Source organism: Podarcis bocagei (assembly GCF_964188305.1).
Source record: "Podarcis bocagei genome assembly, chromosome: 4".
Classification (NCBI taxonomy): Eukaryota; Metazoa; Chordata; class Lepidosauria; order Squamata; family Lacertidae; genus Podarcis; species Podarcis bocagei.
In genome coordinates this window covers 69,622,837-69,641,876 of record NC_138128.1, presented here as the reverse complement: position 1 = coordinate 69,641,876, position 19,040 = coordinate 69,622,837, and the positions used below count along the sequence as shown (strand labels likewise).

The following is a 19,040-nucleotide window of genomic DNA, read 5'->3' as shown; positions in this document are numbered from 1 at the left end:
AAAGGCACAATAACCTGGGAACTTCCTCTCCGCCCAGAACGTTGGAGGCTATACACCACACCCCCCTCAACAGTATTTATAGGAACTCAAACACTGAGACCCTGCTCTGTTCTAGTAACAAGAAGCCGAAAGCACCAGCCTGAAGATGATGAGTGAGACCTCGTCGAAACGTCGCCTAGACACCCCAACTCTTACACGGGAAGATACCCGAAGACACCAAAACCTGCATATATATATATATATATATATATATATATATATATATATATATATATATATCCCTGTATTTTGATCTCTTCTGTTATTTTGGAAGTTTTATATTGCGCTAGGTTTTACCTTCAAATACAGACTACACTGCAACTCTCACATAAATCGTACATAAAGATAGAATAAAAGATAATTCACACACTCTGCCCAAGCACAGCTTGCTCCAGCCCTTCCTCCCTCTCTTGCCAAGCTTGTCAAAACTGCCAGCGAAGGAGGGATGGAAGGAGTGTTCCCGTCCCCTGTTTGAATGTTCTCCCATGCTTTTGAAGTCTCCTTGAAAGGGTTTGAGATTGGATTATCAAGGTATTGGTATAAATCAAAGCTGTGCGTCACAATTCCTGCAATGCATTTGATGCCTCAGGCCGTTTGAATGTCAGCTGTAATGTTTAGAACACATAAGGAATAATCTATGTTTAATCAAACACTGCAAGTGGGGTTGAAAAGCACGTTCCATCTGCACACATAGGAACACACCCTTATGGTAGGTCAGATCAGTGATCCTTCAAGCTCAGTATCGCCAACATTGCCTGGCATCAGCTCTGCAGGATTTCAGACAGGTCTCTCGAAGCCCTACTTGGAGACAGTGGGGTGGGGCCTTCTGCATGCAAAACAAATGCTCTAACGCTGAGATACAACCTTCAACCAGTAAGGATTTATCAAGGGAAACCACAATAGTACCTCACAATAAAATCTGAGTGAGCCCCTTGCATGATCTGCTTCTCTGAGCGGATGTGCTCCTGCTGTCTTGTGTCCACTATGTGGCGTTTCTTTAGTATCTTCATTGCAAACGTTTTTGATTCATCGCTTTTCAACTGGACCTTAAGGGGGGGGGGGAGAAAATGGCAGATTGGAATCAGGGCACACAATGACTCAAGTAGCTAAAATGCTGAACTTTGAACTACAAGTGAAGATAAAAGTTAATACCGTTCATATATTTGAACATCTGGACCCTATAAAGTTTCTAAAAGTGCAAACACAAAACAGGTGGCCATATATATCTACATAGGAATAGTTGGTCTCAAACTGTTGGAAGGACTTGCAAACTTCCCTTTCCAGCATGCTCACCAACTCTGCATCCTGTCTCCTCGCATCATGTATTCTTCAGTTACAGAGCCTTTTGCAATGAACCACATGCTAGCATTGATTTCAATTCGGAAATTCATCCCTTCCAATGTGCACTTCAAACTGATATTAAAAACATGTTTACCAAACAAAAAACAAACCCTATAATCCCTATTATCCACACCAGCTGCAGTTCTCATGTCATTTTCAAGGTCATCACACAGTAATCAGATCAAGAGGCTACCAGAGGATGGGCTCCTGTGGATTTTCTGTGCAGGAATGGCTGCAGCTGGCTGACCAGCCAAAGTGGGCCAGACACACTTCAAGCAACTGAAGTCACCCAGTCCACAGCTGGGCCTAGAAATACCTCCAAGTGTAACCCCTTCTAGAGTATGTCATCTGCCTAATACCTGGAGCTGAGAACCACAAACCCACACCTGTATCTTGTCAGGATCCAGCTTATTAGCCCTTATCCTGCTCACTTGATTCAGATGGCTAGAAGTAGATACTGATGGCACCACACTCTGAATCCCCTGATTACCACTCCCACTGGCTTGTGGTATTCCACAGCTTAATTGCCATTGAGCAGAGCAAAAGTCACCCAATGCCACCTTCTGGAAGTAACCCTGCAGTTAGGAATAGAGCCACCATATCACCATGCCTCCACCCTGAGGAGCCCATCTAGTAACATACAGGTCAATTGAACTGAACACCACTGAGAGATCTGGGAGAATCAACAGAGTCACACTCTCCTTGTCTGTCTCCAAAAGAATGCCTAAAGCTGTCTAGCCATCTCTCTCTTGATCACCTTGCCCAGGTCACAAATGGTCAGCCCACTATTTGTATTGCATACAAACACAACTTTAAACAGGCCCCAATTACTACATTTCCCCCTCCATTGGAGCAAAACCACATTTGCAATCCATTAAACAGACATGCTTTAGAGAAATTTGCTTATTCAGTTCTCTAACATTTGTTTTCCCACATACTTCTGGTGGCTGTCCCCTTTAAAAAAAAACAAAAAACCCCAAAACACCAGTACTCATTTAAAGCCTTGCCAGCTGCTTGGAGAGGGGGTAATGTGCATTTTTTGAAATGTGAAAATGGAGGGATTTCCGCCATCTAAAATAAGGCATTCACTAATTCTGTAGTCTTCAGGGACATTTTTAACATACACCTCCATGAATCGCTTGAAAAAAGAAAATTGGGGCAGAAAGAAAATCCACAAAGGGGGCCCAGAATAATGATGCCTTATAACTTTTTGGATTACTCTCTTCGCTTAGAAGACTGGGGAATGGTTACATATTTCTTTCTTTTAAACATGCTGTTTAGAGCTTTATGCATAATTCCTTTCCAAAATCACCCCCGTCATCAGCTCCTTTATGATTTTTCAGAGAGAAGCTAGAAATACAATATTCTTTTGCTTTGCAGTCACTAAAAGAGAGACAATTTGATCGCTTAAAAAGGCTTTCTGCCTGGATTCTTCTTTTGAATTCAATTGACATTTTCTCCAATAGGAGTAAACTTGAGCAATTCAGCAGTTTGGTTTTAAGAGCTAGGATGAGATACATGTGAAAATGGCTCACATGTATGGTTGGTGTGTGTGTGTGTGTGTGTGTGTGTGTGAGAGAGAGAGAGAGAGAGAGAGAGAGAGAGAGAGAGAGAGAAGGAGGGAGGGCTTTATTCTACAATAGACCAATTAAGGCCATCAGAAGTATCCTACAACCAATTTCTTCACAGCTAAACTAATAATCCTAAAAAGAAAAGAAAAATGGCAGGTCATCTATAATTCAGGTGTAATAGAAAAGAATGCTAAAATTGAGATAATAACTTTTAAGAAGTTTCCAATTTATTTCAGTGGGAGAGTTAAACCAAAGTGTTTTTAAAAGGCTTCTAAGTGAACCTTTTTTAATATTTGAAAAGCACATAAGCTAGGAATGAAATACCTGTGGGGTTCCTGGGGCCTTCCTCAACATTAAAATGAGCTGGACAGCTCATGCAGAGAGCCATATGTACTATGGAGCTGCTGGATTGAAGTGGTAGTTTCAGAAGTTGTCTTGGGACAGAAAAAGTATGTATGGATTGAATGTAATGAAGGTGCTTACAAACCAATCCCATTGTTCTTAAAAAGTTCCACCTGTGTTTGTCCTATGGCATGAGAAGGCTTTTACCATGAATGTCTGCTTGTGTATCAGTGTGCCGAACATCACAGCTGAACATTCAACAGCAGTTCAAAGCTGGCAGAGTGAGGGATAGCAGAATTAGGACACATTCCTAGACAGAGCACTTCCATGCCCTCCTTTCTGCTTGAGGAAAGAGGCTACTGGGTCATTCCCCAATTGACTTGATTCTTCACCATAACACAACTGCCAAATTATTGCTCTGAAAACCATTCAGAGAACTACAAATATTCATTATAATCCAGAATAAGCAAAGTACAGATGGACTGTGAGGGATGCTTATATGGGGTACCAAAATACACACAGCCTGATAAAAACAAACACAATTCACATTAGGTGGGTGATGCTTTTTTAAAAAATAATAATAATGTTTTTATAGGGTTTGTCAGTGATTTTCTGTTTATGTAGTGGTTGGTTGTCGCAGAACTATTCAGCTATAAAAATAAATGACAAAAGAAAACAAATCCTATTTGTAATGCCTGCATTACTAGCCTGGATGGCGTACTTGCTTTTGTTTGAAATTATTCATGTTGGCAGCTGTTTTCTTTTTATTGAATGCATAATTTTGAGAGGAGCCTGGGCAATTTGGCAATGCTAAATGGATTGTGCAGTAAATGCAGTACTAATTATTAAAGCTTTGTAGACGTAACACACAAAATAGAGGATAAATGCAAAATTTCCAACAGTGGGAAGTTGAAGGAAAACATTTCCCTTCCAGCTGACCAACAAAACTACACATTATTACATCAATTGCAGTCATAAATGTAAGCGCTGCATGAATGAGTGTAACCTTGTGAAAAGCAGAACGGTTCTTCCTTGCAATAGGGTAGGAATGTCAGCCTAGGAGTATTGGTAGAGCACAGTAAGCTGCCTTATATTGAATAAGACCTCTGGACCATCTAGCTCCGTATCTCTAGACTGACTGGCAGTGGCTCTCTAGTGTATCAGGCAGGGGACAATCCTATCCCTGTCTGTAAACCTCTGCATGCAAACATGTGCTCTGCCACTGAGCTATGACCCTTTCCCCATGCTAAGTTTCATGATGGATTGAAACTGCTAGCCAAAAATGGAAAAACTCAAACACCAAAAATGAAATAATATTGAAACTCAAAAGCCATGATCCATCCTAATGTTTGTGCAACAGTCAAGGGTGTGCACACATAGCCTGGTCTGTGAAAGAAGCTTGGATCCCACTGTTTGGCAGGAAAGAGAAGCTGGGGCAGAGCTGCATCCAGTGGTCTATTCTTCCAGATTTCCTGGGATTCCAGCTCTTTGTTTATTGGCCTCTGTATGTAGCATCTTGGTTGCTAGATTGGAGTGGGGAATTCTGTTTTCAGCATTCATTTACACACATGAGTCTCCTCTAGGAACCCGACTTCTAGCTGGATCCAGATGGAAGAATTTCAGAAAAATATATTGCCTCTTATTCCATAGGATCCATTTTCCTTTTACAAAAGGCAACAACACAGTTGCTCTAACAGCCGTGGTAATAGTTTAAGCACACCAGGCTTTTGCAACAAGTAAGAAATGAACCCCGTTCAACTGGCTTTTCTGAAACAAAGCAGTTTTTTTCTTCAAACAGGCAGGAACCTTTGCAGAAAGTGGATCCCTGGCAAGCAATATGCAGAAAATCTAAGTAATCTGAAGGAATGCTATCTATCTTAAATTTCCTGATATCATTAGAATTCATCAATCTTAAATAAACTGTGTCATACATAAGTCAAGAACTTCTGTCGCTTTTTCTAGGGGCAAAGAGTAAAAGTGATTGATGTCTCTGACAAACATCCACACGCTGTCTGTGTCTAGGGTCATTATAGGTGGAACTTCTTGTGTAGACTCAATAAAGCAATGATTTTATGAACATTTTGTCTGCAGGGGGGAAAATGGAAAGTTCACAAGCAAAGGTGTCTTTTTCTTCAAATATACATTTAAAAACTCTTAAATTCTTCATTGTAACATTCCAAATTCTGTGATAGCGGGCCCAAATCCTGCAGCTGGATAATCCTTTAAGGCTTTACAGAATGTGCTTATTTTGCAGTTTATTTCGAAGGCTTTCCCCACCCCCAGCAGAATTTGTAAGTTTTGGGATTCACATCTCCTTTTGGGAACAAGGCAGGTATAAGCTATTATTATTATTATTATTATTATTATTATTATTATTATTATTATTACCCCAATCCTTTCGGAGCTAAGTTCTTAAATTGCTGGCTGCTGCTATTACTTATTTGCTCTTATATGATATTTTAGGTTTTTTATAATGTTTCACAATGTTTTCCTTGTTTTGATGAAAACAATATTTGTGGAGTATTTCTACTGTGCAGGATAAACTGTAACCACATTACTGTGGAACTCAGTATTGCAAAACCTATTCCCATACTCACAAGTGCATGAATAGTTGAAGAGCTTCCTATGTATATTAAGTAAAGGCTGTGAAAAAGCATATGTGAAGCTTTAGTATGCTATAATGCTGTCTCTTTTATTTTACAACTCATAATGCTAAACATCCATAATTGGCCTCAATTCATGCCTTTGTGCATCTTTCTATTTGCATATTCTGCACCCTGTTTAGGAGACATTTTACAGTTTCTGCTAAATATCTTTTTGTTTGGATATAAGGTCTATTTCTGCAGGGCATTAACTGAATAACAAAATGCAAAGAGACAACAATACTTGATATGATCTGGACTGCTCATAGCATGGGTCTGTGCACGTCCTCTTTATGGATTCTCATAAATGAATGCTCTCTCATGCATAATGAAACACTAAAAGTAACCTTGGTTCTTGAATCCCACACTGATATTTGCAGCATAACTGTACATGAGGCACACAAATAGAATTGAGGGTCTCTGTCTCTCTCTTTGGAGGGAGGGGGAAATGGTCTGCAGACTAATGACATGAGCAAAATGAATCCTTGGTTAAAAATAAATTAGCCAGCACAAGCTGAAACATGAGAAAAGCAGTGTCCTTTTTATTTTCTGAAATGCCTTGCTTCATCAAACACCATCATGCCTAAAATGCTGCATGGATAATTAACTAAACCACAGAACCTTATTTAGCCAGTGCATGTGGTCAGTACAGTGTATTCCTGCTCAGGGTGCTATGTTCATGGTGACAAGATCAGCTGAATTTTGTGTGTTATGGCATCTGTGCAAAAGTTATGTGGATTGTCTCATTGCCCATTTTCTTGACCCTGCTGGCCATGCAAGCTGGCCAGGGAAAACAAAAACAGCCAACCACATTTTAGTGGACATTGTAACTGGTCCTAATACATATAGAGAGCAGGCCAATGAAGAATAAGAGTTTGGATTTGATATCCCGCCTTTCACTCCCCTTCAGGAGTCTCAAAGCGGCTAACATTCTCCTTTCCCTTCCTCCCCCACAACAAACACTCTGTGAGGTGAGTGGGGCTGAGAGACTTCAAAGAAGTGTGACTGGGCCAAGGTCACCCAGCAGCTGCATGTGGAGGAGCGGAGACGCAAACCCGGACCCCCAGATTACGAGACTACCGCTCTTAACCACTACACCACACTGGCTCTCAAGATGTAACATTGGTTCCCTGCTAATTACAGTGAAAAATTGGGAGCCAGCTTCATGAATGTGCACTTCCTCCTTGTAGCCCAGGGATGGGGAACCCAACCTTTTCAAAGTATTTGAACTGCTTAACTATGTAGTGAAAGACTGCCCTGGAGAGCAAAGAAGCTGCAACATCTCCAGATGTTGTGGAATACAGCTCCCATTATTCCTAACTGTTGGCTCCACTTGCTATTTTCTTTTTTTTCTTCAGATGCTCAGCTGACCTACTGATCAACTTTGTTGCCAGACAAAGTGAACGAGGTCACCATGCTTTGAGTACCTTTATTTTTTCTCTGTCTCACAAGTTATACATCTTATAGATTCAGAAACCACTGTTTAAAATAGATTTGACAAGCTTAACTGTGGTTTGGAAGGAAGGAGCAAGGGAGAGTGAATTGTCTGGGAGTGCAGAGCAGGAGGGAATCACATTGTGGACAGGAAACCTAAGGCATTAGGGAGGCTGCATCCCTTTGCATTCTAGGAAGAAAAACATGGCAAAGGAAAGACCAGCTTAGCCCTATCCATTGGCCAGAAAAGGAGAAGTTGCAGAGGATTTGCTTCTCCCCTCCTTCCCTACCAGAAAGAACACTGGGACTGCAGAGTAAGAGGGAAAGCCTGTCGTAGTTCTGTCATTGTCCAGGGAACTAAAAGCTACTGGATTTAAGGCATATGCATGAGCAGGAGTGTCTGTGTGCTACTGCAACTGTGAGAAAATTTTGACTGAAAGGAGGGCTATAGAATTAAAAAATATATAAATAATAGTGTTGTACAACACTGACTAAACAGACTAGTGAATATCCTTGGGGTGAGGGGGGAATCATGATTAAAACTATCTGTGCTTTTTTCTGTTGAAGTTAGGAGTCTCACTTCTGGGAGATTCAGATTTCATTTGGAGAACTGGTATCAGTTTAACCTCTCTGCCATGGGTAAGTTTGATCCTCTTTTTTGTTCTCATGGAGAATATGTGCTGGAGCATAATGGAGGCCTTGCTAAGTCCTAGATACAGCCTTGGACATGGACTCAAGTCTCTTAAGAATACTGTAACTGTATAAGTATACAGCTCCTAAGTTGTGCAAGTCCCCACAGAGGTTCATCTGGCAACTTCAGCCAGATGAACCTCTGGCTTCCAGCAAATGCTGAGGACATGTCTCTTTACCGTGGCTTTTGACATTTGAGATGCATATTTTTAAGATCAATCTTATTTCCATGACTGGAAGTTGTTCTGCAACTGTGTTCTAATGTTGTAATCTGCCCTGGGACCTAAGGGTGAATGACAGAAATAATAATAATAATAATAATAATAATAATAATAATAATAATAATAATAATAATAATCCCTACCCCCATGAGGTAAAGATATACCATGCTATTTGTTTTAAACCTTCTGCATCTAACCCACTTGTCAACTTACAGAGTGGAAGAGTAGATTGGGATCAAGACATGCACAGAAGCAATTGCATGAGGAAAATCTCAAACCACATGTATTCAACCAATATCTCCACATTAAAAATCCTGCATATGATGGGGCTCTGTGAATTATATGAAAAATCCAACAACTATGATACAGACCAGTCAGGCCTATTCCATGCAGACATCACATCATGTTCTAAAACTGATTCAGGAGTAGATGAAGTACTGCCAATTTGTAAAGTCTGTCCTTTCATATCTGATCACTCTTCTACATGAACAATGCTCAGTTCTTAAAGTTCCTATAAGTACAGTACATATTAATTGAGATATCTTAGAAACAAGGAGTAAGTTGTTTTCAAAAACTTTGACAAACAACATTAAATTAAACAACATCCCACATCCCACCATAATATACTTCAGAATACAGTAACACACAACTATACAATCTATATATCATCAATCATTACTGTTATCTATTACTAATTTACAGAACAGAAAGAAAAAAAGAAAAGAAAGAGAATTAAGAGAAAATAAAGTTGACTTCTGATTACACCCATTGTATTATCACTTAATTTGATTGTTTTACACACAGCATCATGCTATTATTTTGTTTTCCTAATTCTTATCCAAAGTACATGATTATTTATCACATTCATCTTACATTGAATAACTTGGAGCTTTAGACTTATACTCAGGCTCTAATTTTATTTTTCAACTTATTTTGTACCTGATTAAATTTGCTGAACACTGCACATAAGATCACTTGGGTCAGGAGGTGCTAAAATTAGGCAGAATATTCTCCCACACTGTTCTTGAAGTTCCCATTTCATTTTCTTGACATGTGTATGGTTCACTCAGCTTCATATAAAATGTTTCCTTGTAGCAGTTGCTCCTAGGTTGCTACACTAATTGCATACAAGGTTTGACATTTTTCTTGTATCATTTCAAACAATGATAGATATATTTTGATCTTTTTCTTTTTTATATCAACTGTTAAATAAATGTTTATTTTGCTGGAGAGTTAACAAATGACGGAAGCAAAGTAACAACAACAAAAACCACCCCGTTGAAAAGCTTCATGGTGTTTTACAGATTTTGGAGTAAGGAATTCCTGAGCACACTTGTGAATAATTAAGACTTGCATGTCTTTCCTTATTTTCTCTGCTTCAAATACTTGCTTGGGTTTGCTCTTTAAACTCTATTGTATAACTGGATCTCATCCATTGATTAAGTTAGTAAAAAGCTTAAAAAGATAAATGAAGGCCACAATCCAATGAAGGTTACGCAATTTAAGTTAGAAATTGTCTCAAGGGGAGAATTAATGGGACAGAAAAGTGCTTAACTTTTTTCAAAATGTAGCCCAAATAAATAAATAGATAAATAAGCAGACCAGGAAGCACAAAACACTGTAATTATCTTAAAGAGGGAAGAAAGAGACATATATACAAAGGATACTCTGAATGCTCACAATCTTTTAGAACTCTGCTATTCATTTCATCAATGTAACTTTTGAATATTGATTAGATGAAGAAATTGCAATCACCTAATTCACAATTATTTATCTCCACAGGATAGAAGTTAATGGTCTTGGCCCTCTGGTGTATTAACTTACATTCAGTTTCACGAGCTTATGCTCCATTGTATGGTTACATGGATTTCTTTCTCTGAATGACTCTATTCACTCTGAGAACATTTAGAGTGGTCAAGAGTGATTATTGCTCTGCAGTATGGCACAGTTTTTATAGGATACAGCATCCTAACCAATGTAAACCACCTGCCCTGGTGTGTGCTGTGTTGGAAGAGTTAAGCGGGCCCCCGCTTCCTCAAACCCTCCTTTAAATTAATGGATCCACAAAGTGTATGTATACTTCTGACAGGCCACGTGTAGAGGTCTTCATTTGTAAAGATAAAGTGATGCCTAGGCACCACTTGCCAAGTATTAATTCATTGGAGGATAGGCACAAGAGCATACTGCTTGCAGACTGTCTCGCCAGAGTGGTTATCTCCCGCTTGGACTACTGCAATGAGCTCTATGTGGGGCTACTTTTGAAGGTGACTCAGAAACTGCAATTAATCCAGAATGTGGCAGCTAGACTGGTGACTGGGAGTGGCCGCCGGGACCATATAACACCGGTCCTGAGAGACCTGCATTGGCTCCCAGTATGTTTCCAAGCACAATTCAAAGTGTTGGTGCTGACCTTTAAAGCCCTAAACAGCCTCAGTCCTGTATACCTGAAGAAGCGCCTCCACCCCCATTGTTCAGCCAGACGCTGAGGTTCAGCGCCAAGGGCCTTCTGGCGGTTCCCTCACTGCGAGAAGCAAAGTTACAGGGAACCAGGCAGAGGGCCTTCTCGGTAGTGGTGCCTGCCCTGTGGAATGCCCTCCCATCGGATGTTAAGGAAATAAGCAACTATCCTACTTTTAAAAGACATCTGGAGGCAGCAGCACTGTTTAGGGAAGTTTTTAATGTTTAATGCTGTATTGTGTTTTTAATATTCAATTGGGAGCCGCCCAGAGTGGTTGGGGAAACCCAGCCAGATGGGTGGGGTATAAATAATAAATTATTGGACAAGATATAAAGTCTTACTTGAAAATAAAACTCCAAGGTGGTTGTCACCGATGGAGGTAAAGGCTCAGAAAAAGCTCAATATGGAGGCCAAATGGCCAAAATATTGGGAGATTTTGGAGCAAGAAGGAGACAAATTGAAATTGCAGAGCTTCGAGAAACTAAAAGATAGAGTGCGAGATTGGCTTCATTACTACCAAATAAGAGAGGTATATAATTTGGATAAAAAAAATTGGCTTCCAGGTGGAAAAATCAAAGTTGGAAACAGAATTGTTAGATCCCAAAACTAAGACACTTTCAAGAATGTATAACTTGCTGTTAAAATGGAACACTCAGGATGAAACGGTTAAATCTGCTATGATTAAATGGGCACAAGATGTTGGGCATAACATTATGTTTGCTGACTGGGAACAGTTGTGGAACACTGGTATGAAATTTACGGCATGTAATGCCTTAAGAGAGAATATTATGAAAATGATATATAGGTGGTACATGACACCAGTCAAGCTTGCAAAAATCTATCATTTGCCCGATAATAAATGTTGGAAATGTAAAGAAACTGAAGGTACATTCTTTCACCTTTGGTGGACGTGCCCAAAGATTAAGGCTTTCTGGGAGATGATCTATAATGAAATGAAAAAGGTATTTAAATATACCTTCCTGAAGAAGCCAGAGGCCTTCCTCTTTGGCATAGTTGGCCAATTGGTGCCAAAGAAGGACAGAACTTTTTTTATGTATGCAACAACAGCAGCAAGAATATTGATTGCAAAGTATTGGAAGACACAAGATTTACCCACACTGGAAGAATGGCAGATGAAGGTGATGGACTACATGGAACTGGCAGAAATGACTGGCAGAATCCGAGATCAGGGAGAAGAGGTGGTGGAAGAAGATTGGAAGAAATTTAAAGACTACTTGCAGAAATACTGTAAAATTAATGAATGTTAAAGGGATGTTGGATTGAAAATAAGCGGTATTGGTAAAAAGATTAACAAGAATATGTGAATACGGATTGACAATGGTTTAAAATATATAGTTATAATAGGTTAAGATATTGAGTAAAGATAAGTGATAGAGGGTAAGGATTTGCTGAATTAACTATGTGAACTGGAATACAAAAAAGGGGGTGTGAGGAGGTCAGGAAACAAGTAAATGAAATATAAGACATGAAAATATTGATTTCTTTTTAATTTTTTCTTACTTTTTATGTGTTTCATCTTTGTATTTTTGTATCTCTTTTTCTTTTATTATTGTTATTCTTTTTTATTTCTTATTTTTAATCTTGTAACCTTTTATTGTCTGTAAAATTTCAATAAATATCATTTAAAAAAATTATAAATAATAAATTATTATTATAATATAAGGATATCTCATTGGAGCATGGGATAAACCTGCACCATAAAACGGAAAAAGCAAGACTGCCTCTATCCACTCTAGACAGTCCTGTCCTATGACTCATTTCTTGGCCATAGTGGTGTGACAAAAAGAAGGAATCCAGGAACTGAATCTCTCTCACACACATTTTTAACTATAGGTGTTGTTGTTATAATGGGTGATAAGAGGTATTATATATTGCAAGGCCTTCTTGAGTGGGTAGTGCAGTCCACAGAGACAAGCAGTTAGAAAAAAGCTCCTCTATCATAATTTTGTGCATGTATGTGTGTGGAGAAGGGGGTGAGGAAGGGATATTTTTTGAACTTGAAGCACCAGTGACATTGTAAAAAATATACTCCACTGATTTTAAGGGAAAGGAGAAGGTGGTTTTTCAAAAGCATGTAAAGCAACCACTATGAGTTGTGACTGAAAAGCCATAGGAGGTCAGTGCACATTCTTGGCACACACAAAATAAGCTGATGGGTAAAGTATATCTTAATAAGCACATGCTAATTTACATAAGGCACATGAGTAGATATTTTAAAGCAGGCATAGGCAAACTCAGTCCTCCAGATGTTTTGGGACTACAACTCACATCATCCCTAGCTAACAGAACCAGTGGTCAGGGATGATGGGAGTTGTAGTCCCAAAACATCTGGTGGGCCGAGTTTGCCTATGCCTGCTTTAAAGCATAGGAAGAAATGATATACTGAAGTGGAATCTTGGGCTTTGTACCAATGTACTGACAAGATCTGTACACAGCAAGTCAATAACAGAACCTCTCTGATAGCAATATCTTATGCTTAAATGATAGGTATTGCAGCAGATAGCCACTATATAATGAACCCACGAGAACAGTCGTAAACGGAAAGCATTTCCAAATCAATAGTTCTGACTGACAGGGCTTGGGGAACAGACTATAATTTCTGCCAAAGTGTCCAAAACTTTCAGATATGTTTTGTATTCACTGATTATTCTTTTTTGTCATTCTTTAAATATTCTCAACTTAAAAAGTGTTCCCCGCCATATACTCAAACAATTTTATCCCACCTTTCCACAATTATAAATCCAAGTTTTGCAAACAACAATACAAAATAACAATTGCAATATAATAAAAGTTTAAAAAATAAAACTATAAAAACATATAACGCAAGCCACTAAAAAGCAGTAGTCAACTTCAGTAATAAGGTTCAGCTTCAAGAGTCCACAAGGATGATGATGCTCATATGGAAGGATCTTAGCAGTGAGATGCCTCAATGGAAACCCACTGCTAGTGTGTCTTTCATGTAGTTTAACTAAAGGCTTATGCCAGACACAGTTAGTGAAATGTGGGTTTCAATATTTACTCATGCAATGTTAAGTTGACAATGCTTTTAGAGAAGTTATACATCATTGCATCTAATTTTTATTTACATTTCCCCCTGGTTTTTACAACAAGGACAGAAGGAGGTAGAATACCTGAAGTGTGCAGTTTAGAATATGCCCTAAAGTTCTCTGGAGAAGACAGGATTCACTGTGAGTTGGACATTTGGAAGCCACTATGCAGAAAACTATTAAGTTACATTCATAATTGCTGATAAGCTGACAGGCCCCGTTGGGACTAAAACCAGGTATCCTGGTTTCCTTTTTTGGCTACTCCATGTAATGAGCCACCATGGCTGAAGCTGAGAGAATCTTCTTAGGCAGTGAACTGTGTGACCTCCCATGCGCTGATTTGCTCCCCACCCACCCATGCTGGCCATTGGTTCTTCCAAGACAGGACAAAGTATAAAATCTTCCTATCTGGACTCAGGTGTGTTCTTCAGCTTTGCCTCCTGGATTTGTCCCTCATCCTTGACTCAACTCCTAGTTCCCAGCACCTGGCTTTCCTCTGACAGCAGCTGACAACTGTCTTCAATGTATAAGCAGGGTCTTATCCAGTTAGGAGATTTGTTCATTTCCTGTCTTTCATTGAAGTAGTTGCTGCTTAAGGCTAGGTTTTAGTTTTTTGCATTACAGCCTATGTGCTTTACATAAGAGATGTTCCGTATGGCGCAATGTAAGAGGTCTTACAGTCAGGCATAAAAAAGGCAGCGTGTGGAAACAGCCTCCCAGAGGGAAGGTAATGTGCAGCTCATCTCTTAGTCAAAAGACAAGAATGACTTTGTTTATTTCTGTGGCGCTATAGCTGTTAAAACAGGATGTCTGGCTATCTTATATTGCTTCCTTTTATTTCATCTTAGGCAGAAACATGAGCTGGACATTTCTTGGAATAGCCTCTACTTACTTGGCAGACTTGGTGGAGATTTATGATGGTGGCTGTTAGGAGGTCACTAAGTCTGATAAATGTGTAGGTCAGGCATAGGCAAACTCGGCCCTCCAGATGTTTTGAAACTACAATTTTCCCATTATCCCTGACCACTGGTCCTGTTAGCTAGGGATGATGGGAGTTGTAGTCCTGAAACATCTGGAGGGCCAAGTTTGCCTATGCCTGGTGTAGATTGTGGGCATCATGAACTGTTATTTTTATGCACTTCCTTTACTTATTTATTTATTTACAAAAACAGACTAAGGGGGCAAAAGGGGTAGATTATTTTCTATTGTTCTTTGATAGGAATGAATACTGACGAGCCAGAGTTACAAACCCTGCAGTCCTTTGTATGATTACTTAACCCATATTTCAAACACCTGATTTCTAAAGGAAATGTTACCAAGGCTATTCTGTTTGAATTATTATCAGTATTAATACCGGCATTTATTTATTTATTTTTATTCCACTGAATGCCAAAATAGGCTTCTAAGTGCTTTGCAAATTTCATTATGTTCTTAGTGGATGTGTGCAGATAGATTTGTAATTACTTTCACTAAAAACCCAACTCTGCAAGCCATTTATATTGTTTGCTTGAAAATTGAACAAGTCTCTTCCTGTCTCTTTCTGCAAGATCCTTATGGCCACCACCAGCCATTTGAGGTGAAGAACAGGACTAAAATAGTACCTACTGAGAGATAGTGTAATATGAGACTAAGGCCAGATTTCTTAAAACAAAAAAACCACCCAGGGAACTCCATGAATAGCAATACAAGTCTTCTGGAAATGTCTATTAACTTATAAAGACAACCAAATTATATGGGAGGGACCCCATTACTCCATATGATAGCTCACACTTTTCACTGCGTTAAGTTTTATGATGTGGCTTACTATGATGTGGCCTTTTATGCTGAGGAAAACTCCAAATCTCCTAAATGCCATTCCAATCTTCCTTGAACTGACAATTATTTAAATGTCTGTCTCATTTAATGGACATGTACCTGCATCTAAATTGGTCCAGGGAACACATTCTTGAAGCAGCTGGCACTCACAAAGGTGTCTGGAGCACTATCCACGTACTTATAACAAGCCACATCTGAACATTAAACTGTCGGCCAGTGCATTCTTGACAGCCCACCAGCCAGTACTAGCTCTGAATCACAGACATTCCAGTTTTCAATCTTACCACTGATTACATGATAGCAACGTTACACCTTGGTGATGGGAGAATTCCCACCACAAAAGTCAACTTAGTGCTATAAACAGCATTTAAGCAATGTGTTTGTTTTTTTACTTAATTTTTTTTCCAGAGAAATAAAAAATTACAGCTCTAAGAACATAAGAAGAGCCCAACTGGATCAGGTAAGTGGCCCATCTTATCCACAATCCTGTTTGCATAGTGACCAACCAGATGTGCATGACATTCTACACCTGTCACTGCACAGTAATTTGGTGCTTGGTGGGGAATGGAGAAGAAATTGGTTTGGTCCACTTTTCACAGTGGTCTAACCCATTCCAAAGTTCTTGAACTTGCTTTTAGCTTAGCATTTTCTTTTCACATGTCTGCAGTTAGGTTGGCTGAGATTATTCTGGGTCTCGGTAGATGGGCATGCCCAATTAAATGCCGGACATCCCTCCCAAATGGCAGGCCCCCAATGCCATTCACAATCTCACCTGGAACCCCAGTCTGTTTCAATATGCATTATATAAGCTGTTGTTCAAGGAATTGTGGCACAATCATATGCATATTTACTTGGAAGTAACTCCCACTCTGTGAGGCTTACTTCTTCCCTGGTTAAATGCATTTAGTATTGCAGCCTTAGCTGCAAAGTTCTTTGGCTCATAGAAATTGCCTGCTTAAACTTTAAATACAAATAATTCTGGGTGTACTGTGTGTACATCTCTGAACTGTGCTTACAAACTGCAAGTCAATCCAAAGAAAAGGTTGTTAATGGCATGACTGCTTGCTTGCCTTGCTTTTATGGAAGGGATATCCCTTTATTTTTGGAAAGGCAGCAGAAAACCTGTTTACTGCACTGTACATAACTTAAAGGAGTTCCTAAGAGTCTGACAGGTGTCACGTATCAGGGAGTCCTCCTTGTTGCTATAAATCTGTTACTCACAAATGAGTCACCCAACTAATAATATATTCTCTTCTTATACATTTGATACATACACATGTATAGAACAAAAAAAATACATATTGATCACCAGTATCTTCATTTTATATATATATATATATATATATATATATATATATATATATATATATTAATATTCTATTAATATTGTTTACTTATTTATGTAATATATATCTCATGCCTTCAACATAAACCTTTGTGTAATATATATCACATGCCTTCAGCATAAATTCCCACGGGACCTAATCATACAAAGCCATATAAAACAGAATGCAAACAGAATATATAAAATTAAAGCAGCAACAACAGCACATTAAAATTGCTATTTTGGTTATTGCATAATTCTATTACAAGTTGGAAAATGTTTTTTATCTTAATTGCAAAAACCTAGAGCAAAGCAAACATAATAGCAATGAGGAAATGATAAATATTGCATTATTTCTGAAACTGTACCACAGCCCATGTGAGTCCTTATTTCAATATATTGGCTGGAAGATTTCCCTGTTCCCCCAGCTGTCACATTATTTAAATACAAGGTACCCTGGAGAATGAAAAACCCAGACTTACAAAGGCAGTGACAGGAGTTTATTCAGATTTATTTTTTTCTCACTACTGCAAAGTTTATCACCGCTTTTTAGTGACTGACAGCTTTACACCCTTATCTTCACCAATATTTCTCTTCACTGGGTACCGAACAAGGAAAAGATAAATATCCTTCCCAATCCCCTCTCTCCCCCCACAAGCAAACCCACAAAACAGAGTTAACATGTTAAAAAGAGAACTGTTACCTACCAGCTCAACTCTTCCAAAACCTCCAACTCCAAGTGTGTCAATGATGTTGAAGTCAGATAGTTTCAGGTTGGCAAAGAAGGCAGCTTCGGCTTCATATCTGGATTTTTTAATGCGAAAAAATGGAAATTTCTTAGAAGTGCAAACATGAGTGCTACATAACTCTGTTCCTGGATGACATGCGCGCTGAATGGAGTTTACGAGCTTAATTTCCATCTTGTCTCTCAAAGTTTCTTTGTTTTCTCGCCCATTGTCTTATTGGTCCACGTTCAAAACCTATTTGCATTTCCGCCCCCAAAATAAACCAGAGGTGCCAACAGAATGTCTGTGTAATGCAAATGCTTTGCGCTATAATTCAATTCCAGTTATCAACTGAAGGCTACATCTTGACAGTTTCTATTAATCTTCTCGTGAAGGTGGGAGGGGTGGGGGCTTTTTTTGGAGGATTTTTATTTTTTTTGCTTTTCAATATTTTTGGAAGATAAAGTTTTTCATATGAGTTTCTCTTGTCCGCAAGCTGGCAGTTTCTATAAATGTTTATTGAAAGTGGCAAGATCATTAAGGTCCCTGGAGAGAAACCGCAGCCAGGTTTTATGAAATCAGATCCAATAAGCTGAGAAACTGGCGTGTGGATGTCTGAAAGGAATTATTTCAGACACCCATTAACATTTCTAAAAGAACATTTCCCCTCCTCCTGCGTTTAGAAACTCAGCCTACAAATTCAAAAGCTTTGTGGTTCCCAGATCCAGGAGTTGTCTCTCGAGTCTGTGTACAGAGAGGCTTGTAATAAGTGTGCACAGTACGAGCTATGTAAGCCATGTGAAACTGACACATGTGCGCATGCCAAAACTAAGCCTCCCAAGGGTATACCCATGCAGATGCATCTCCCAAAATAGCTTCTTCTTGGGGATTACAGTATTTTTAGAAAGGCTAAGAGGGCAAATGGGAGAACAGGTTCCACTCACTTACTGAAGTTTCATCTGGGAAGTACTTGGGTGCCAGAAAAAGAAAAGACCTCACGCATGTGCTGCCACCTTTGTTCTTCAGAAACTGTATATGGTTCTAACATTTACCATGTACAGAACAGATAGTTTCTCAAGCATTCCAAAACAGACTATGTGTAAGGTCACATGGGCTAACTAAGTAAAAATTAGAGGGGACTTATTTAGCCGTGCCCTTTTAGCTCATTTATTCCAGCTGGATGTAGGTGTCTTCCTGAATCACACTCAAAAGCGCTTAAAAAAAGAAGAAGTATACTCCTTTAGGTTTCAAAAACAGGTGACCAGAAGAAACTCTTGGGCATTTAAAACTAGTTACACCCTGGTCAGTGTGTTTAATTTACTAGCATTCCTAATAAAAATGTGAATGTTTGGTGTTAATGGCATTTTTTA

The 19,040-nt window shown here is 39.0% G+C and overlaps 1 protein-coding gene across 7 annotated transcripts in view; it reads right to left on the bottom strand.

Annotated features, from left to right (window-relative positions):
• The window catches only part of PRKG1 (protein kinase cGMP-dependent 1), a 698,816-nt gene that overhangs the window by 26,183 nt on the left and 653,593 nt on the right, over positions 1 to 19,040 (bottom strand). For all 7 annotated transcript variants that reach the window (XM_081189597.1, XM_081189598.1, XM_081189595.1 and 4 more), the window contains 2 exons: positions 17,653 to 17,749; positions 946 to 1,085 (listed from right to left, as the gene is read on the bottom strand). In XM_081189597.1, coding sequence (XP_081045723.1) covers positions 946 to 1,085; positions 17,653 to 17,749 — 237 coding nt within the window. The remainder of the gene's footprint in view (positions 1 to 945; positions 1,086 to 17,652; positions 17,750 to 19,040) is intronic.